The sequence below is a fragment of the Phaseolus vulgaris genome, chromosome 4 (genome assembly GCF_051622355.1).
Source record: "Phaseolus vulgaris cultivar YP4 chromosome 4, ASM5162235v1, whole genome shotgun sequence".
NCBI lineage: Eukaryota > Viridiplantae > Streptophyta > Magnoliopsida > Fabales > Fabaceae > Phaseolus > Phaseolus vulgaris.
This window is the reverse complement of record NC_143501.1, coordinates 48,927,446-48,950,061: the sequence shown is the minus strand read 5'-3', so window position 1 is coordinate 48,950,061 and position 22,616 is coordinate 48,927,446. Positions and strand designations below refer to the sequence as shown.

General features: G+C 31.1%; 3 protein-coding genes across 6 annotated transcripts; all 3 read left to right on the top strand.

Moving 5' to 3' along the window:
- The first annotated feature begins 409 nt into the window (after nt 1–409).
- On the top strand, nt 410–3,203 carry LOC137838055 (DUF538 family protein (Protein of unknown function, DUF538)). Its single transcript, XM_068647271.2, has 2 exons — nt 410–1,049; nt 2,967–3,203. Exon 1 carries the CDS (start codon nt 575–577, stop codon nt 1,043–1,045), a length of 471 nt encoding a protein of 156 aa, XP_068503372.1. The 5' UTR covers nt 410–574; the 3' UTR covers nt 1,046–1,049; nt 2,967–3,203.
- A 6,575-nt stretch (nt 3,204–9,778) lies between these two features.
- Nucleotides 9,779–17,721, top strand: VRN5 (Fibronectin type III domain-containing protein). Of its 4 annotated transcripts, XM_090301637.1 has the most exons (7): nt 9,942–10,107; nt 10,522–10,599; nt 10,994–11,062; nt 13,605–13,672; nt 14,505–15,132; nt 15,515–15,825; nt 15,936–17,721. In XM_090301637.1, the coding sequence occupies exons 5-7, from the start codon at nt 14,684–14,686 to the stop codon at nt 17,123–17,125; spliced, it is 1,950 nt and encodes a 649-aa protein (XP_090157763.1). In that variant the 5' UTR covers nt 9,942–10,107; nt 10,522–10,599; nt 10,994–11,062; nt 13,605–13,672; nt 14,505–14,683; the 3' UTR covers nt 17,126–17,721. The 4 variants fall into 4 exon arrangements, with proteins under 4 accessions (XP_068503369.2, XP_068503371.2, XP_090157763.1 ...); XM_068647270.2 differs by lacking the exon at nt 10,522–10,599 and having other exon boundaries at nt 9,801–10,107; XM_068647269.2 differs by lacking the exon at nt 13,605–13,672.
- Nucleotides 17,722–19,516: 1,795 nt separating this feature from the next.
- LOC137836545 (FT-interacting protein 3) lies at nt 19,517–22,014 on the top strand. Its single transcript, XM_068645213.2, has one exon. The coding sequence runs from the start codon at nt 19,517–19,519 to the stop codon at nt 21,857–21,859; it is 2,343 nt and encodes a 780-aa protein (XP_068501314.2). The 3' UTR covers nt 21,860–22,014.
- The last annotated feature ends 602 nt before the right edge of the window (nt 22,015–22,616 follow it).

Below are 22,616 nucleotides of genomic sequence, written 5' to 3'. Positions count from 1 at the left end.
GTGGAATCTGTTAGGTTTACAAAACAGAGAATCCACACTTTATTTTTTGTCTTTCAAAATATTAAATCCACAAAATTTTCAAAATTGGTGCATCCGTAAATCTTCCAAATTAATAAGTCCAGTAATTTTCCAGATTTATGGATCCGTAGTATGTTTCCAGATTTTAGAATCCATAATGAAAAAAAAAATGCATTCCAATTCAAAAATCCATAATTCAAAAAATGCAGGTGTCTTTTTTCAAATAAAAGGTTAATACTAGTTTTGGAATTTAAAAAACTATGGTAGTGCAGGAATAAAAACGTAGGGGTGCAGGAAGAAACTCCCAAAATTCAGTTCAGGCCCAATTCTGTGAACCGAAAAGTCAAAAGAGGAAGTCGTTTTTTCCGTTGAAAGATACTTGCATTGATTCGCACAATAAAAATCCTCCTCCAGAGTCTCGTCATTATCGTGACAGATATCAAAATTCACAAATAAAAAAATATAAATATAAAAATATCTCTTTCATTTATTCATAAGAACAGCAGAGAAAATAAAATTTAAAAAGAAAAATTGAATCAAACGAAACGAAAACGCAATGAATCCCAAAATCCTCTTCCTGTTCGCTCTTCTCCTTAATCTCGTCACCAATTCGCTCCAAAACCCTAACCCTAAAACCCCCAAATCAACGCCGTCGCGGGCTCACGTTGAGCTCCTCAACTACGGCTTACCCTCCGGTCTTCTTCCCGCCGCCACCGTCCTGGGATACGCCGTGAACAGGACCACCGGCGATTTTACTGTCAAACTCGGCGGCGCGTGCAAAATCACGCTACCGCCGGACAACTACGTCGCCACCTACTCCGACACCATCAGCGGGAAGATCGTGCAGGGGAAAATCGCGGAACTCGACGGAATTAGGGTTCGCGCGTTCTTCAAGTGGTGGTCGATCACCGGAATCCGCTCCTCCGGCGACGACATCGTCTTCGAGGTCGGCATGGTCACGGCGAAGTATCCATCGAAGAACTTCGATGATAGCCCCGCGTGCGAGGGCCAACACTCTTCTTCATGAAAAGGTTAGTTGTTTTTTCTTCATCGTGCTCAATAACCTTGATTACTAGTTGCACGCATATGTAATTTGCTTTTATGTTAGAATATGCGAATTTTATTGATAAACTTTTAACTTCTTTTTTAGTTGTTAAATTAATCGGAAATAAAGTCTGACATGACTTTTGAGGACAAATTATTAAATAATCAATCAGAGTTCGTGGCTCAACTAATCTTTACATAAGATATAATCGAGTTCTTCAGTTTATGAAAAAAAAGTTTAATTTAGTTTAGACAATAATAATTTTTAACTATGTTGTAATAGTTTCTGGATTTACAATTATGCTTCTCTTTATCTTTTTTTATGATTTGGTTATTCCTTTTATTTTGTGGTTTTTTTTGTTGTGATGTATTGTGAATTTGAATAAAGTTTTGGATGGGGATAGAATGACAGAGAGAGCTCCACTGTTATATGGTTCTTTCATTTTCATGTCTTCAGATATTCCATGATTGTCTTTTTATTTTACAAAAGCAAAATGATGACATGTGGCCACGAAAAATAATAAAAATTTACTTTGTTGGTCTCTGTTATATCATGAATCTGATTAGTTGCTTGCTTGTGGTGGATGTGCTCATTAGAATTGCAAACCAACGTTGTTATTTTTCTGGGTTTTAGTGTAGTTTTTGGGATATAGTATTTCAAATGTCATCATTAAGTTTTGGAGAATATTGGTTATGTAATTTCGTCTGTGTTAATGTGATTATAAGCATAACAGTTATTATTAATGATTTTACTTGGTGTGTAAGATTTGACTATGTTTTATCTTTTGTTCCACGTGATGTATTAACTATGCTTTCTTTTCTTTTTTGAATTAGTTCGTATCAGACTTTGAAATTATTCTAGCTTTTGACTGTTTTCACTTTTCATAATACTTGATGTCACCCTCAAAATTGTAAACATTCCTGCTTGTATTAAATGTAGAAAATTTTGAATTTTGAATTATTAATTATTTTATAAAATTTTGGTACATTGTCAATTTGTTTCGTTTATATTATCCTATTTATGAAAAATAATTGGCGTGCATTGGTAGAATTTAGAGTTTATTTATTAGTTCACTTCTTTGGTATAATTGTTTCTATTCTATTCTAATTAGGTAACTTGCAAAATAAATTCTAGCAATTAGGTGGTGTAGGTTCTGAGCCTGATATCTCTTAGCTTTCTATTGGCACTGGCAAATGGTTTTGTTGACTGTTGACCACCATTCAGATATTGTTTTTGGTTTTGTTTCATTGCTAGCCCACAATATTTTTTGAGATACTGTTTCATTGCTAGTACCATTAATTCTCTCAGTTAACTGTTTCCTTGGTTTTAACATTTACAAACTGTTGGCATATTTCTACCTCTTAAATTTGTTTGGTTGCAGATTATTCTGCTATTACTTGTCTTGTTATTTAGAAACTGACTTGTTTACTTAGTTAGGTTCACTTGATTAGTGACAATTACTTCGGATTTTGTTTGGCCATATGAGTTTGAAGCTCTGTATAAGCTTTGAAGTATTATTTGCATTTGCTTGATTTTCATATATCTGTTTATGTGTGTCCCAGTCTCTTGCTTTGAGTCTCTGGTTCTTGTTCATGTTTGACCATTGAACTTCAAAATATTAGCCTTGATGTGACTTTTAGAAATCTTCCTTGGATGAAGGAAGAAAACATATTCTGATGTCTATGACTTATTCCCATCATAAGAAACTTGATGCTAAAGCCATGCATGGTGCCTTTGGTTTGTGAGATGTCAGGTTTTTTTGTCACTAAATCTCGTTGATATATCTTGTTTTAGGTGCATTGATGAAACAGGTTGTTCTGAAGTTGACTTATGAATTATACTATTTAATATGCTATAGTTATCGTCTTTATTTTTGATATCTTATCTTCCTTTATGCATGCAGGGTATTAGCTACTTATTCTGAGTCTTCGTGTGTTATGTAATGAAATAGCATAGCATCCATCAGTGTCCACTAAGTGGAGATAATTTAAAATCACTACTATTGTGTGTAATATTACAAGCCTAGTGATACTTTTACACAGTCCTGTTTATGCTAAGACGAATCTACTTTGATATCACTTGATGCTCACAATACTCGTTGTACTCCTGAATATGACCACTTTCTACGTTTCTTCTTCAATATTCTCTACTATCCAATCTCTTTTCTTGCACTCTAAATTACACAATGTTATAAAAAGTTGATTGCTTTCCCTTTCTTTTTTCATGTTGTCACATGACAACAGATGATTGTTGTTAATTGAGGTCTCAGCCTAACCCTGATGTCAAGTTTTATAGTGATGCATATTATGAGAGTTTTTATAAAAAAAAAATTGATAAACTTTTTGTATGAATGTGTATATATGATTGAATGATATCATAGTGCACAACAAATTTATACCGTCACTATTTTTTAGTTAAATTTTCTTCAATTAAGATTGAATTTAGGATTATTTTTTTAAATAACTTCAATAAGTTTTTTATAAGCTCTTCTAACTGTTCTAGAACAATATATATCATCTTAAAAGTATTTTTCAGTACTAAGCTTAAATTGAAAAAAGAAAACAAATTTATTATAAAAATATATTTTTAGAACAGAAAATTTAGCTCTATTTAGTGTGAAGAAATGTTATAGTGAAATACCTGGCTAGGTAATTAGTAGAAACTATTGTTTCCGTAATTAGTATTAATGCAAAAATATTTACCTAAACACATGTATTTGTCTCACATTAAGTTTTAGTTAAAGTTAATTGATTACAGGACTATTTAAATTCCACCTAAGTTTAAAATATAAATGTATTAATAAGTAAATGAATATTTCGTCTTAGTTTGTTTTTTTAATAATAATAATAGAACACGTAATATAAGTCTTCGTTTTTAAAATAAAAAAATAAAAAATGGATATTGAAATGAGTATACAGAATAAGCTATATTCTTAATATTAAAATTTTAAAAAATATATAATAACTAAATATATCAAGCTTAAATCTTTTATTTTTATAAAGATTAGAACAAAATCTAAAATCTTATACAAACTATTTGAATTTGTTTCTCACTTAGTCTTGGTTATTTTACAATTGAAAAATATAAGAAATAGAAAATTTCATAATTTATTATTTTGTGAACCTTTTCTTACAGATATTTTATAAAAATTTAGGAACGAAAGGTTGAGATTTGAGTACATTTCCATTCAAAGTGACTTTAATAAAACTAAAGTTGATTCAATTCGTTTTATTAAAATTGTGTGAGTAAAATTATATTAGTTTAAACATATGTTGATAACATTTTGTTTAACTATTATAAAGGACATTAAGATATCCATGATGGAAAAGTTTTATTTTGTAAAATTCTAAAACATGTTATCTTATATATAAATGTCAATAATAAATTATTTCACTATACAAAATATAAAGATAGGATCCGTTTTTTTTTATATTTTAGTGAAGTATCTTTGATATCATGCTTAAGCATGAATTCTTCTTATTTTTTTTATTTTTTTTTTAAACACTTAAAAAAAGTAATCTTATTAGTTAAATTTAGAAAAAATGGTATTATAATTTTTCTTAGTAACATTATTTTATTATTTATCGTGAATTTTAATTCTTTTTTCATTATGATTTTTTATGTTGTTATTACGCTACCTATCTTAAAAGAAATATCTCAATTCCTTCCACTTAAAATAATTATTAAATATATTAAACTTGTTTTTCGGTATATTGGAGATACTCGTAAGAGTCTAGTTTAATTTTACTAGATTTTAGGAGTGGATTCTAAGTTTTGATAGAAATAATAATAGAGATTTATGTCATATTTTAAAATATTTATTAATTACGTATACATATAAATAAATGTTTATGAATTATAATCCATGCATCCTTCAAATGTTCTCCTACTCCTTTATCTCTTCCATTTTTTATGTGACATTTCTCCAATTATTGGTATCCTAAAATAAATAATAACTAAATATGATAACATTCTCATTCTTTTGCCCAACTTAGATTGAGAATTAAGGATAATTTAAAAAAAAAAATTAATTTTAAAAGTACATTAATCTTATAAATCAATTTAAGTTTGTCTTTATATATTATGAAATATTTTTATTTTTAATCAATATCATGACCAAATTAATAAAACTTCGTATTTATAAGTGATAAATGTAAAGTTTAGGTTAGATATAACAAATTTTCACTATAATAAATTTTACATGATTTAAATATTATATTAAAAAGTAAATTTTCAACTTAACTTAATTTTATAAAATCAATTTAAAAATAAGATTTTTCATTTATATGCTACTGAAATATTTATATAATATAAAATACTCTTATACCTAAATTCTCCAACCACTTCATTCACTTTTGAATCCTATGGTATTAGTAAATCAATTTACACTCTTTCAATGATTGTCTCTGAAATTATTCACTACGATGTAATTAATAATAGCTTGTGACTAAAAAAAAAACACTACTTATTTTTCTGATTTCATATACATTTGTAATGCGATGGCTATAATCACATTTAACTTTAAAACTTTAATTTTTTAACTACCAATTTCTTTCTAAAAACGTTTAAATAATCATATCCTATATCTTTTAAATGTTTTTATTTTTAAATAAATGAAAAACGAAATGCATTTGTTTATATTTTGGTTACGAGGAATCATAAATGAAAGAAGATATGGTGTAGTGTGATGCACCAAACATCACTTTTTGTCTCCGACAATATTGTCTAAAATTAAAAAAATAAAATAAGGTGAAGAAGAAGAAATAGCTAATAATAATAATTATTATTATTATTATTGTTAATCAATAAAAAAAAATGGATAATGTTATTCTCACGCGCGCAGTGGAAAGAATGAAGAATTGAGGTATGAATCACGTCAGAGAAAACTGCTTAATGTAGCTTTTTCTCTGCTTCTGCACCTGCCCTAAGGTCCCACTCATCAACTTTTCACTACTTTTTCATTAATTATATTTTATTTTCATTTTTTATTTTTGTCTATATTTATTAATTGTGTTTATATATATGTTAATTATACTACACTCAAAAATATGTATAATTTTTATATGATACGGACATATTTTTGTGTATAATAATGTAGGATATATAATTATATAAATTGATAATAAAAGTTTATTACATAATAAGTATATAAGTACTTATATGATATCTTGTTCAAAATAATTTGTTTTTTTATAATTATAATAAAATTTTATTTAATAAATTTGATGTTTAAAAAAATTAATGTATTTTTAAAAAAAATTGTGTTCTAACCGTATTAAAATTATCACAAATTCAATAAATATTTTTTTAATTAAACACTTCAATGATATATCTTTTACAAATATCTTACAAATATCGATGTTTGATGTCTGACATAAACATACTATTTAAGAGACATGTCTAATATTATTACATGTTCACGTATTATAACAACGAATTATTTAGTGAAAAATGTATTTAATTTTTTACGACCATAATTAGTATATTACTGTATGATCAAGTAAGTAGGAAATAAATTAGATGAAAAAAAAGTTAAGTTTAATTAATCAACATTTTTACCCTGTCAGTGCTTTTTTTTTACCCTTTTCATTTGTACTCTGATTTTCATGTACGGTGTATCAGTATATTTTTACATGATAAAAGTATAAATTAATTAAATAGTATTAAAAGTACAAACTCTGAAACAATTTATCTAAATAAATAAATTTATTAATACAATAAGTTGTGATTAAATATTATACAAATAATTGTATTTTAATTTACATTGCTTTTTAACTTTCTTGTTTAATTACTTATATATAGTTTATTTGGATTAAAGAGAAAAAAAAGTAATAAATGAGTAAAAAATTTGTGGTCAAATATCACTTGAATAAAAATTTACCGCTCAAGAGAATAATTATGATATTAATATCTTTAACTTTAAAGTTTCTCAAAATATGAATTCATAGCTTGAAATTTTAATGATATTATCCTAACTCAAATAAAGATTAGAATAATGCCTCAAAATATACTAATAAAATTCTTACGATAAAACTATTAATTCATGTAAATTTTAAAGATGAAACAACTCTAAAAAATTACCTTTTTTTCAAAACATTGTTATAGACATAAATCAAAACCAAAATTACCATTCAAAATCATTTCTCAATATGATCTATCATAAAAAAAAAAAAGACATATACCAACAATCCAAAATTTTCATTTAGATAATACCATAAAATTTCGAATTTTAAATCGTCAAATACTATAATCCAAAACTTAACAAGAAAAACTAGCATATAGTCTTAGTTATAACATGCAAAAAAGTTATTTAACTATATCGATATGATTGACTATTATTAATTTTTAGTGACGAATGCATCACACAAAAACATATCACGTGGGTTTGAAACTCACTAACACGTTAAACATTATATTTAGAACGTAGAAATTATAGTTAACTTCTTAAAATTATATTTAATCTAATAAGTCACATCTAAAAAATTGTAAAATCAAACATACTAATACCTTATTACGTAAAGGAGAACATATTGTTTTATAATTAAGTATTTAATTCAGTTTCTACAACGAATTTGCAAGAATAAATATTTTCTCAAACATTTAATTTTATTAAAAAATATTTTACCCATACTTTTTTCAATTAAAAATGTAAAGAGGGACCATTTCAATGTCATAGACAAGTTTTGATCTCTGGCGCAACGGAGTTATTGTTGTAAAATCGTATGAATATACGAATATATATTGCAAAATAGAAAAATAAAATATGAAACAGGTATGCGCATTAAACCTAGCTGTTTCGATGTCGTTGGAGGAGATCTTAGAAGTGCAGTAAAAAATGTCGCGCGACGTTGCCCACTCCACCCTGAATCATAGTTGCACGACTGGGAACGTTCATGCCTCTGCTATGCTGGTCTTGTGGAATCTTGTGAACGTTGAAAAACATTGCAAGAGTCGTGGGTGGTTGGCTCCTCCATTCGTGTGGGTCTTCCTTCATCTCCGGCGGCGACCATGACCACTCATCTAGGGCTTGAAGATGCGACTGTTTTGAGTTTCTTTATCTATAAATACTGCATTCCATCATTTTTCTTTAAACAACTTTCACTCATAGTTTTCATCTTATTGAGACTATACATAAGATTAAAAATCAAATTTATACAAGAGACGCGAATGAGAAATATCTGCTATGCGTAAACGATTTTTCCCATCCATACAAGAACAATTACAATATACATTTTTCACATGTAAAAAGAAATATTAATATATATATATATATATATATATATAAACAAATAAAACTAGAAAGCTTTTAAACCTTTACCTAAAATAATTTGGCATGGATGTAAATGTAAAACGTCCTATTCATTACTTTAATCTATTGACTTTATTAAACTTTTAGTTTTTTAAGGAAGAACTTTAGATATAAAGTACATGAACTAAAAATTAATTTAATTGAAAATAATTTGTGCTAGGTTGAGTAGGTTATTATTATTGAGTTCAAATCTTTTGGATGAAAAGTACAGCTGTTGATTAGGTTTACGTAAAACTGAAGCCAAAACAGTTGCAATACACACACTTCTATATTTTTCAAACAAAGCATAGGGGTATTATTGTCCATACACCTATTTTCAAAATCTCAAATTTTTTAAAAATAAAAATACGAGTTCTCATGCATAAAAACTTTTTATATGATTTGATGTTTCTATTGTTCTTAGTTTCTTTACATAATTTTAATTCGATTCTTATAAATACATTGTATCATTAAAAAACACGTTACATTTATAAAGATTAAATTACATATATCTTATATATATGCCTTCTGTTCTTGTTGAAATGATATATCTAATAACATTACACGCATTAAATTAAAAATAGTTGTTAAAATACATCTATTGGTTTTTAGATTTTACCCATTTTAATTCATTTCACTTACTTAACATGTTATGCTAAAAAAATATTACTCAATGTAATTTAGTGGATCATCTAAATTTTAAAATAATTATCTTCACATTAAATCTTTTTAAAATATTCTTTAATATTTTATATTTAACAAAATTATACAATGTGAGTTAAATATATTAAAAAAATATTAAAATTTTAAATTAATATTATTTTTTACAACTCATTCAATTTGATCCATCTTAACTTATTTTATAAATAATAAAATTCAACCTAATTCATTTAACATCTTATTCTTAATACCAATCCAAACTAATGTAGTACTTTATTTAGATTAAGAAGACGATACGTGAAGATTTAATGAAATAAATTTAAAATGATTTGAGATGAGAATACGATGAAAGTTAAGTTGTTCATGGTGGAAGAAATTTTTATTTTTCTTGAAATATTGAAAGTAGAAATTTATAAATTTATCCTTGTATTTGAAAAAAAAGAGTATATTCAATCGTATGAAAAAAAAAGATAAAGATAAATGCACTATGATTTACGTGGATATTATCTCATTTAAAATAAAAAAATACAACAATATTTTTTATGTTAATAAAATATAATACATCATAACTTTTAAGTGTTATACCTTACCTTATATTATATATATATATAAGAGTTGAATTTTGAAAGTTATAAAATAAAAAAACACATTTTCCAGTCTTATAACATGTGTGAGATGAGATCCCAATGATAATTTCATAAATTCCAATTAAAATAATAATAATAATAATAATAATAATAATATTTTTCCAAAACGAAATAAGAAGAAAAAGAGATTGGGAAAAACAGCGGCAGCAGCTGACCTGACTACACTATCCGTACGCATGCACCCCCCAAAACCGAACCGTTCAAACTACCGCCATCTCACGCGCCCACCTCGCGCGTCACTTTCCCCTCCTCAAAACGTGAACGACTCGTACAAAACCAACCTCTTCTTCTCCTCCTCCTCCTCCTTCTCTCTCTCTCTCTCTCTCTCTCCATCGCAACGCAAACTAACAACAACCACCACCACCAACAACGTTTGTGTCTGGTCGTGTTGTCTTGTTGGGGATTCTTCATGGCAACAAACCCTTGATTCCTCTCCCCATTCTCACAAGGTCAGTGATTAAACCTCTTTTCCTTTTTCTCTCTCTCTTTTTCTTCGATTCCTTTTTCTCCGCAGATTCGTTCTCGTTTTCCCCCTTCCGACCTTCCTTTTCCCACCTTCACCTTCGCCTCGTGATTCTCGCGTTAATTACCTCTTTTGTTCTTTCTAATTTTCCTTATTCCATTTCTAAAATTAAACGAAGTAATAATATGGACACTCTCTTTGATTTTTTTCTTCTGCTTTCGTTAATGCACCGCGCGCAATGCCTGTTGGGAGAACGATTAAATCGTGATTTGTTTCTTGCGCTCTCTCTTCAGCTTCACTTTTGCATTTATTTTTTTCTCTGTATTATTTCTTTTCCTTTGCAATGTGTTTGAGTCAATGATAATAATAGTAATAATATTAATGTTTTGTTTTTATTTAGCTGTTGAGTGTTGATTGGAGTTGAATCATTTCCATGATGGAACGTGGATTGGAGTCAAATGGGCGAGATAGTACAGCTGTATTTGGAGTTTGATTTTTTTTTATATTTTTAATTTTAGATATATATTTTTTAATTTTAATGGTTGGTGTCATGTACTTATAGTTTTGCGTTCTGAATGTCTCTGTTTATTATGTTCTTGTGTTCTCAAATTGGTGTATTTGAAACATGGTAAACTGTTATTTTCTTATTTCTTTAAGGTAAATGATAATAGATGAGCTATCATGAATAAGTGTTTTTCAAGTGTTTGATAATGGTTGGTTTTTTTTTTCTAAAAAGAGTTGGAATTTGTGTGATGCATAGCTTCGACATTACTAAAATGTTTCATTTTTCTGTTCATGTGGGAATTTAATGGAGGGTTGCTCTTCACAATAACTTAAGCAGCCTTTTAATGCATTTTTTCTCTGTTTGTCAGAGAAGGGCCATTCTGTTATAGTGTTGGGCACTTACAAAATGGATCTAGAAGACAAGTTCCTTGCTAAAGGTGTGTTTTTTGAGCTTCATTTTGAGTTTGTTCTGTCAGTAGTTACAAGTTGCAACATTCTGTTGTGTTTGAAATATTGTCTGGCTGGCTGAGGGAGGGCTAGTGTAGTTTTCTCATCCGTTGACACGATTTAAAAAGGGAAGGATGCATGCTGTGTGATTTATTTAATGATTATGTTATTTTATGTGTTTTACACCGACAAAATCACTGATACATACATGTGAAACACATGTACTAATGTTTATGTACAGTTTCAGTCCACTGTTTGGTTTAAATATTGGAAGGCATCTTGTTACTCGATCATTTTATAGCCCGATGGTTTGTTGTCTCATTACTGTGTTAGTGTCTAACTGCTTCATCAACATTTCTTTTCCTTTTTTGTTGGCTAAACCTTAACTTGAAATTTGTTTGGCTCATTTGATGTCATAATATACCTTGTAAATATATATATGCTTGAGGTCTTATCTGTTGGAACTTTCTTAGAGTCAAGGATCAATGTTATATCAGAATCTCAGATTTATAAATGCTGAACACATATGGTTAAAATCTAGTATTTTTCTATTTTTCCTCTGTATGGTATAGCTTTGGAAAGTAATTGTGGCTATGGGCCGCAATGCAGCATAAAGTTAATGTAATTCCTATTCTTCCTCTTATTTGTTAATTGGAGTTATATTATGCTAAATAAACAATACTGTATGTCCTTTGTTATGGGGAAATGTTAAATTCTGTGATACCTTATTAAGGATAATAATAAGGAAGAATTATGTGGCATAAGATGTACTAAAATTTTCAGCAATAAATTAGGTAAGGCTATGAAGATAGTCTTCAAAACTAATCTGGGTTTTCTTTTTAACTGGATGTTTATTCTGTTTTTTCCTGTTATGTTTATTCACAATATGAATGTCTATTATTTTTTCCCTTTAAACCTTGGGGATATGAATTTTGATGTACCAATGATGTTCTGCTTTTATCATATGAAATGAAATTATGAATATTAATGCATTAATGCGTGTTACTGCTATGGATAGAGTATAATTAGATGGAATTGAAGTACATATAATCCTCCCAACTAAAACATAAACTGCAGAATTTGATGGTATTATAAATGCTAAGAATTGGGTATGATTATTGAATTTATTCTTGTGTAAATTGCTCCTCAAAAGATGATTCTGTTGTTCAAATTGTCTTGTCAGTTAACAAACTTAATTGATTTGGGAATTAAAAGTTTGGCTGAAAGTACTTTTGATACTTCTATATCAATTACCTTTAGGGAGAACATTCCTAAATATACAGTTCATTCTACAGAAGATGCTTTTTTAAAATGCATTCCACTCAAGTAATACTTTTCTAATTATCCAAACGTGCACTTGGCATTTTAAAATAGATTACAGTTGAGTAGAACTGGCAGTGTGTCTGGTGCTACACTCCGATATTATTTATATCTACTCATGTTTATCCTGACAAGGCCTTTTTATAACAAATTTCGCTGAAAACTTCTATGGGATATCATGGCCATAATATTTCACATTAATCTGAAATGGATTTGATTTGTAAATATTCACAGGAAAATATTAAAGATGAGCATACAGTATACTCTTTACGCTAAGAAAATATTGCCTCTTCTGTCCCTAGTTGTAAGATAAATTAGAAGTGGTTCCTTTTTACAAGACCCAAACCATAATGTCTCTTGCATTATTTTTTTTAGTTTAAAATACCCCTAACTAAAAACAGGGAGTGGTTGTACCAGCAAATTATTAGGAGAGAGAGAAATATTAATGACAAGAGCATTTTTTGAGATAAAATATAAATTTTTGGACAAATTTATTGCTATCTACTAAATAACCACTTTCTTAATCTTGATGAAATAGGTAATTGGATTTTATAAATAGGAATGAGGGAATACTTTATGTATGTATCGAGGACCAAATTTTCAAATATCAGCCAAGAAAGATCAAGATGAATAAGTACACATAAATGGTTGGATAGAAGAAGAATGCATTCCTTAAAAGTATTTTGAATGGTGCCCGTGAATCAAGATTTGCACTTGTATTAATTAAGATATCCATAATAAGTTGAAAATTAAAGCTTTAGGTCTTTCTCCTTTTCCTGCATAGTCTAGTCTATATAAAGGGTTATTCCAAACTATAGCTGTCGCGCAATGCCCTTGGACTCCTTTCCAGGATTTGCTACATTGTTTGTAGATGCTCCTTTAGCATAAACTCTGTCAGGATATCTCTTTTCTTTTTCTGTTTTCCATGGTAGGGAGGATGTGGTGCTTATGAGGTATTTACTTTCTCATTCTCAATAATCCCTGTTATATTTCCTGTATTTAGTCTTTTAGGTATTTTAAGTACGAGAATGCCTGATGTGTGCATACAATTATCTGTCATCATGTCCTTGTTGTGTATTGTCAAACTTTTGGTGAGAAGGTCCGATCTTTATTGTTTGGAATATAGGTTAGAGATTGTTCTATAGTTTTAACTGATTCAGGTAGCTCACTTTTGTCACTCCTATTTATCTAATGATAAATTGTGCATTTCAGCCAGGGGAACTCGATTCCAGGTCTTCTGCTTGGTTGTTATTCATCTTGAACTGAAGTAACTTTTTTTGGTGTGTGTCTATTCTCTTAAATGCTTAATTCATTTCCTGAATTAGTACGATATTAGTATCTGCTCATAATTTTGACATTGATGTTTTAAATTTTCTTGTTGCTTTTTTGAAGTTGAAAGTGGTAATGAATTTGAATTGATTCTGTCCATGCAAAGAGTAATGCTTTCAAAGACAATTATTGTGTTTTAATTAGGACGATACTTCTTGATCACATGATAAATGATTTAGTTTAAAAAGCAAGAGTCAAAACAGATTTATGTGGCATTATTTGGAAAATTGTGCTAATGCTTTTGAATTTTATTGTATTTGGAATGTGAATTAATGGTTTTCTCCTGAATCAACTCTTTATAGGTTGGCTCCATTTAACAGCACTGCTTTCTTATGTTTATGATTATGATCTTAAGTGTTATTATCACTTTTTTCTCTCACTTATGAAATGTGCATTATATGAATTTTCTGAATCTTGTAGAATCTTATGCTGTGCTACAATTCCACGATGTGCAATTTTCTTTCCCATTTCTGAGTGCATGAAATCCTGATTTTGACTACCTTGATCTGAACGATGTAGTCAATCATCGGTTTAAGTTCTTCGGTTCAAGATTGAAATGCTCCATGCTTACCCTTTTATTCATATCTTTGGTGGAAGTGGAACCTGTGTATAATTTATTATCTATTGCATTTGTTATTGCTCTGGATTAATCTGTTATTGTTATTATTTCTCTTCAGTTGATCAACATCTATACCGGACTGTAGGTTTTGCTGTTTACTCTGGTTAGATTTTCCTTCTGTTTCCACCAGACTTACTTTTTATTTGGTTTTTATTTCGGTCCAGTTTCTGGTGTTCAAAGCCTTTCATCTAGTGCACAAAGTACTCCTGAAAAAAATGGTCATTCAGATGATGCTTCAAGAAGTTCAGAATTACTTCAGGAGTTCTTAAAACCTGGTCTGAAGAAGGAGCTTCTACGAACTTGCTTTGATAAGGACGAAAAGAACATTTCTTCAAAAAGCAGGATGACTGAAACTAAGTCAACCAGCAAGATTGTCAAGAAACAGGACTCAAAAAAAGTTTCTGGTGTCAGCAATCAGTCTTCTAGGAAGCAAAATCGCAAAGGAGAAAACCCTCTGCGGTTTGTACCAGTTCCTGACCCACCTAGTGATTTTGGACACTCAAACTCCTGGATTTGTAAGAATTCTGCTTGTCGAGCAGTTCTCTCTAAAGATGACACATTTTGTAGAAGGTGCTCTTGCTGTATTTGCCACCTTTTTGATGATAATAAGGATCCCAGCCTTTGGTTAGTATGCACATGTGAATCTGCTCAAGGGGACTCGTGTGGATTGTCTTGCCATATTGAGTGTGCTCTTCAACATGAAAAAGTTGGAGTTGTTGATCATGGACAACTGATGCAATTAGATGGTGGTTATTGTTGTGCATCCTGTGGTAAAGTTACTGGGATACTTGGGTGAGTAATCTTCTTTACTTTCCTAATTATTGGTGTTTACCTGTTCTTTGTATCAATATCGAATGAAGCTTTGATTAAACTTTTCAGATTTCTGTGTTTATGCTGTGAAATATCAAGCATGCATCAACCTGTACTGTGTTTATAACTATATATTCCATGTTTCTTTTGTCTCTTGTCCATCATTCAGACATATTTGCAACAATGAAGTAAACTTTAACGGCTACTGTTTATGTTATCAAAGACACTTTATCAGTACTTTTAATTTGGTTGTGAAAGAGAATATTGTGGTGTATAAAACATTTAAATCATTTTCTACTTGTGTTTGTGACTAAATTTGTATCCTACGTTGGTATAATTGGTGACTCATGTTATATGCTGGCAGATGTTGGAAGAAGCAGCTAAGCATAGCAAAAGATGCTCGACGTGTGGATGTATTATGTTTCAGGATATATTTGAGCTACAGGCTTTTGGATGGTACTTCAAGATTTAAAGAATTGCATGAAATGGTAAAAGAAGCAAAGGCTAAACTGGAAACTGAAGTTGGTCCAGTTAATGGGGTTTCTGCCAAAATGGCACGTGGGATTGTCAGCAGACTCCCTATTGCTAGTGATGTCCAAAAGCTCTGCTCTCTTGCTATTGAGAAAGCTGATGATTGGTTGGCCACTGTTCCCAATGTAAATCCAGAATCCAGAGGTTGGAACTATTATTTTTTATAGTAATATATATATATATATTTATATTTTGTTTGTTTGCCTGGCAATTTGATTTATGTATGGTATATGATGAACATCTTCATCTTGCAGAGGGTTCACTTCCCGCTGCCTGCAAGGTTGTGTTTGAAGAGGTGACTGCTTCCTCAGTCAAAATAATTTTAATTGAAATGTCAAATGCATCTTCTGGGGACATTAAGGGATACAAGCTATGGTATTACAAGAGCAGGGAGGAATCACACACTAAAGATCCTGTTTGTGTTTTTCCCAAATCTCAGAGAAGGATTTTGTTATCCAACCTCCAACCTTGCACGGAATATACTTTTCGGATTGTATCTTTTACTGATACGGGTGATCTGGGTCACTCTGAGACCAAGTGTTTCACCAAGAGCGTTGAGATATTGGAAAAGAATTCATCTTCATCAGTGGCTGTGAATAAAAAAAAGGAGAACCTTCAAGCTGAATGCAATTCTTCTGGTTCCAAATTGGAGCCCAATCCCACATCAGCAGACTCTGGATTTAAGGTTCGAGACCTTGGGAAAATCTTGCATCTTACTTGGGCTCAAGAACAAGGTAACTTTGAGGGGTTTTGCTGTGCTGACAAGAGAAATTGCTGTGGGCAGAGTGAAACTATCAAGCCTAGCAAACCACAAGAGCAGTTGCCTTCAGTTTCACGCGACCTTGATCTAAATGTTGTTTCAGTGCCTGATTTGAACGAAGAGCTGACACCTCCTTTTGAGTCTTCCAGGGATGAAGATAATGGTTGTACCTTGCAGCAGGCTGTTGAGGCTGATGATGATGCTGCTTCTCATGATTTAGACAAAAATTTAGCAAGATCACATGGTAGTGGTGGTTCGCAAACATGGAACCATGGACAAACCGGAGAAGTTCCGGCTGTTGACTCACGTGGAGACGCAAGTAGGAAAAGGAAAACTAGCACAAATGAAGAGACACATGATTGTGACAGCACTTTGATAAATGGCTCTCCTTTACGCCCTTCTGATGGTCCATTCTCTTTAGATGAAAACTTTGAGTATTGTGTGAAAGTAATTCGCTGGCTAGAATGCCAGGGTCATATCAAGCAGGAATTTAGGTTGAAATTGCTGACATGGTTTAGTTTGAGGTCGACAGAGCAAGAACGAAGGGTGGTAAATACTTTCATTCAAACTCTGATTGATGATCCTAGTAGTTTGGCAGGGCAACTAGTTGACTCATTTTCTGATATTATATCCAACAAAAGGCCAAGAAATGGGTTCTGCAACAAGACTGTGACATCAAGTTAAGCCTTTGGAATCCTGTTACATGAGATCCCTAAATGCTTCAAGACTTCCACTATTTCAAATCACCCTGATTGTTTCTGCCTTTGTACATGCATTTTTTATTACTCACCGTGATTCATTTTATTGGGACAAGTTTTTGTCCTGCTAAAAGGATTTGCATTGATGATTGCGCAGACAGTAACTCATTCATCCTTGAAGTGAAGAAGGATCTTTGGACATCAAGTCTCAGGATGTTGAAGGCAATTTGCTATTTACTAAATTACTGCAATTATTTATCAATTATGAATTTAGTCACAGTAGATCATTATTAGTGTTGAACTCTCTTCTCATTACTTCTTCATTTGACAAGCAACATTGTGATGGCTGATTTATTCATCCCGTCATTCTTTTGTTATCTTATCTTTGATGTTTTGTCACTCTCTTGTACCATGATTATCTTCCTGTGGGTCTGTATTATGTAAACCTAGTGCTCATGCACACTCTCTTAGTTATTATGTTGTAGGTCTGAAGCCACCATGAATAGTGAATTATAAACTAAGCTGATAACATTGTAGTTGTATCCAGCTTCACACTGTTAAAATTAAGGATATGTTTTCTAATGTTGCCGTTTCTACTCTTTTAATTCAAACTTGAGGATAAAAAATCTAAGTAAACTTGAAAAATATCATTTTTTATTTTTTAGAAAATGAATCCTATTTTTCATTTAATTGATTGTGTACCGATGAGAGACGTAGGACGGATATCATGTCTCGGTCTTTATCAATGGATTGATCGACACCACAAATCCAATTATGTTTAGCTAGTAAAGTTAATTAGCAATCAAGAGTTAGATAATACACTTTTAAACATAATTCAAACTCTCTAACCTGGTCCAATAAGTAAGGCCTATTAGGATAATATAAATAACACAAATTTTAAGAATCAGGGACGTCAATCCTCTGACTATTTGTCGAGTTGTAAAAATATCATTATTAGAAAAGTGGAACCGACTATTTGTCGAGTTGTAAAAATATCATTATTTGAAAAGTGGAAGTGATTCTAATATTTTAAAGATTTTGATAATTAAAAGTATTCCATGCTTCTATTAATTTTAAGTAAATTTTTTAATTATTAATTCTTTATCTAGTGTTCATACTAGTACAAAGTTAAGTTAAAATATAAAGTTTACTTAAAAGAGATATATTCTAAAACTATAATTTAGATATTTTAATCGACAAGGATAATAATTATATAATAATTAACAAACCTTGTTTAACTTGTATGCTAGACTAAATTTCTTAATTTTTTATAAATATTTCACACCTATAACAATTAAAAATAGACAATTGATTCAAATATTGTATTTACCCATTATTTTACATCAAAATTAGTACGTATTATTATTTCCACAAAAAAAAACACTTTAAAGATGTTAACCCTTATACAAATAACTTTTTACATGTTACAAATAACTTTATACATGTTTATGTAAATAACAATTTTTTAGATAAAGTGAAACTATTTCAGAATATACAATCGAGTTTTTTTTTTCAATCTAATGAGTTACTGAATTATTAGATGACATTCATTGTTTTGAATTGAATAGTCTTTAAAAATTCAAATAAAAACTGATACATTACCACCAGTATTCTTAAAAAAATAATGAAATCGAAATATACAAAGAATCAAACAAAAACATAGAAACATAAACCAATCATAGACCCATAATAATAATAATTTAATAAAATTAAATGCATGTTCATTATCAATATAGACTGAAATAACATGGTAAAAGATATATACAGAATGGAAAGTTTCTTTGAACATTCTACTGTGAAACTGAGTAACAGACGTTATCTATGGAGTTTAGTAACTGTTCTTATTATCATTTTTAATTAAATTATATTATTACAAGGAATAAGACAGGAAAGAAGTTAAAGGTGGTTATTCTTTCTTCTTTGTCTCACAATTTTTCACATTCCTGTGTGTGAATTTTTTATTATTTGATATATATATACACACACACATATATATCATAAGTAAAACAAGCACACAGTAAAAAATGCAAGAAATTTTTTTCTCTGTTACATATTTTCAATTTTGAATTTAAATTTCAATCAATTTCATATAGCTGTTGCAAACTGTAATCACCATACAATTATGTATCATGTTTCATAACTGACAACTGCTTTTTTTTTGTTGGCCTTCTTCACCAAACCTTCACTTTCCTTTATATGTTCTCAAATCCTTTTCTCTTTTGAAATATTGAGAGAAACATATTATTTGAGTTCTTCATTATTCAACAGTTTTGTGAGTGCATGTTTCATCTTTGGTTGTATGTGATATTTGTTCATGTTATGTATGTGTTTGTGCTTGATTTCACTGTATTATGTCTTCACTTTTGCAGAGTAAACAATGGCAAACCAAAACCAAAACCAACAACAGAAAAAGCACAAAGAGGATTTCTCTCTGAAGGTGACAACTCCAAACATCAATGCTGGAAGAGTGATCGGTGGTGATAGGCTCCCCGCTTCATTTGACTTGGTTGAGAAAATGCAGTTTCTGTTTGCTAGGGTGGTGAAGGCCAAACGTTTATGTGCATCTCAACCTTGCAATCCTTATGTGAAAGTGAACCTTGGAAGCTTTACAGGAACAACCAGATGCTTGGAGAAAAGCACTACCCCAGAATGGAACCATGTCTTTGCTTTTTCCAAGGATAGGATTCAAGTACCAGTTTTGGAATTTGTGGTTTGGAAGAAGAAATGTGATGACCCTGATGAGTTATTGGGTCGTGTTGTATTCACAGTTTGTGATGTTCCCATGAGGGTTCCTCCTGATAGCCCCTTGGCACCACAGTGGTACCAGCTTGAGAATCAAAAAGGGGTGAAGCTTGAAGCAGAGTTGATGTTGTCTGTTTGGATGGGAACTCAGGCAGATGAAGCTTTTCCTGAGGCTTGGCATTCAGATGCAGCAGAGACTTGTGGTGAAAACATTGCTCACACTCGTTCCAAGGTATATATTTCTCCTAGGCTTTGGTATCTTAGAGTTAATGTGATTCAAGCTCAGGATTTGTTGCTCAAACTTAAGACTGGTAATAACTCGGATATTTTCATCCAAGGTGTTGTGGGGAACTTGGCTTTGAGGAGCCGTTTTAGGAGTAGTAGTACAAACCCCATGTGGAATGAGGACTTGATCTTTGTTGTGGAAGAACCCTTTGATGATTGTTTGTTAGTCACAATTGAACAAGGGAATTACAACAAGCATGAAAGGGTGGGAAGTTGTGTGGTTCCTCTGAAGAATGTGCAGCAGAGAACTGATGCCACTCCACCAGCTAGTGTGTGGTACAACCTTCAGAAGCCAAAGGAAAACAAGTGTGATGAGAAGGTCAAGTTTTCAAGTAAACTTAACATGAGGATCTCTTTGGATGGAGGGTACCATGTTCTTGATGAGGCCACTCACTACACCAGTGATGTGAGGCCATCATCTAAGAGCTTGTGCAAACCAAGTATTGGTGTTCTTGAATTGGGAATCCTGAATGCTGTGGGGCTCTCTCCAATGAAGAAGGATAACCGCACTGATGCCTTTTGTGTAGCTAAGTATGGTCCCAAGTGGGTGAGGACAAGAACTATTGTGGATAGTCTTTCTCCAAAGTGGAATGAACAATACACATGGGAAGTTTATGATCCTTGCACTGTGATCACCATTGTTGTGTTTGATAATGGAAACTTGAATGTAGTGAAAAATGCTGGAGGAAAAAAAACTGAAGAAGCAGCTGATAAGAGAATTGGCAAGGTGAGGATTCGTCTGTCCACACTTGAAAGTGATAAGATTTACACTCACTCCTATCCACTTATAAACTTGCAAACTCAAGGAGCCAGAAAGATGGGAGAAATTCAATTGGTTGTGAGGTTTTCTTGTGCATCTATATTGAATGTTTTGCAAACTTATGCACAGCCTTTGCTCCCAAGAATGCACTATACAAGTCCTTTGTCTAGATTTCAGTTGGATAGTTTGAGGAACCAAGCTGCTGTGATCACCACATTGAGGTTCAGAAGGGCTGAGCCACCACTGAGTAAAGAGGTTGTGGAGTACATGCTAGACATGGGGGCAAATGTGTGGAGCATGAGGAGAGGAAAAGCTCAATTTTACAGGATTGCTGGTCTTCTGAGTGTTTTGGTTTCTGCTGCCAAACAGTTTCATGAGATACATTCTTGGAAGAGTTCAGTAACCACAGTGGTTAGTTACTTCATGTTTCTCTTCATCATTTTCCTTCCTAAAATAGTGTTGCCATCAGCATTTTCCTTCCTCCTCTTGGTTGGAATTTGGCGGTATAGAAAAAGGCCAAGATATCCTTCCCACATGGACATGAGTTTGTCTCAGGCTGACACAGCCACTGTTGAAGAACTAGAAGAAGAATTTGATCCCTTTCCATCTAAATTCAGTGGTGATAACTTGAAAAGAAGGTATGATCGATTAAGGGCAGTTGCAGGGAGGGTGGTGGAAGTGATGGCTGATTTGGCAACTCAAGGAGAAAGGGTTGAGTCTCTACTGAGCTGGAGGGATCCAAGAGCAACTGTTTTGTTTGTTATGTTCTGTTTTGTGGCTGTCATTGTCACTTTTTTTGTTCCTTTTCGCCTTTTGATGTTCTTTTGGCTCACTTATCTGTTGAGACCTCCAAGGCTTCGCAGCTTTGATATTCCTGCAGTTCCACAAAACTTCCTCAGAAGAATGCCTTCAAGATCAGATGGCATGCTTTGAGTTGGAGATCAACATGGAAGATAAACTTTTACTTTTTCCATTAGAGATGTACAATTTGATTCTTTCACTTCTTTCTTTCAGAAACACAAGTATATGATTTGTTTCTATGGCATAAATTCTATTACAAGCAATTGAAATGATTTGTTTCCTTTTTTTTTTATGGAAACCTGAAATAAATCATGATCACTGTCCTCTTTGTGTATACTGTGCTTATATTTCATATGATTTAAGATTTGAAATTCACTTTAACTCTTAGAAATTGACCAATAATGTCATTTTTTTATTCACCTCTCTATTGAGTTTCTTTCACAATTTAGATATATATTTTGCGTTAAATATCTCATATCGACTAGATTAGGATATTTCATAATATATAACTGGGTGCAATCTTTCTTATAAGCCGGTTTTATAAGATTGTGTTAGACTTAAAATCCACTTTTAATATAATATCAGAGTCATTCAGAATTTATCTTAACGAGTGTTTGTTGACTTCATCCGACTATCCGCCATCGAACCATCGGATCACCCATAATATATAGTCAACTTTTTAATATTTTATATAAATTGTTTTTTCTTCTCTATAAAGCTTATTCCTGAATACATCTAAAATAGCATAAAAAGCATAAAAGACTATTAAAAAAAATTATGAGAAAAATGAATAAACTAAAAATATAGTATTGATTAATCAAATAATAAAATATATAAACTACTTCATCTTTTAAGGAAAAAAAAAACTTTCCTTATATCATCTAAAATC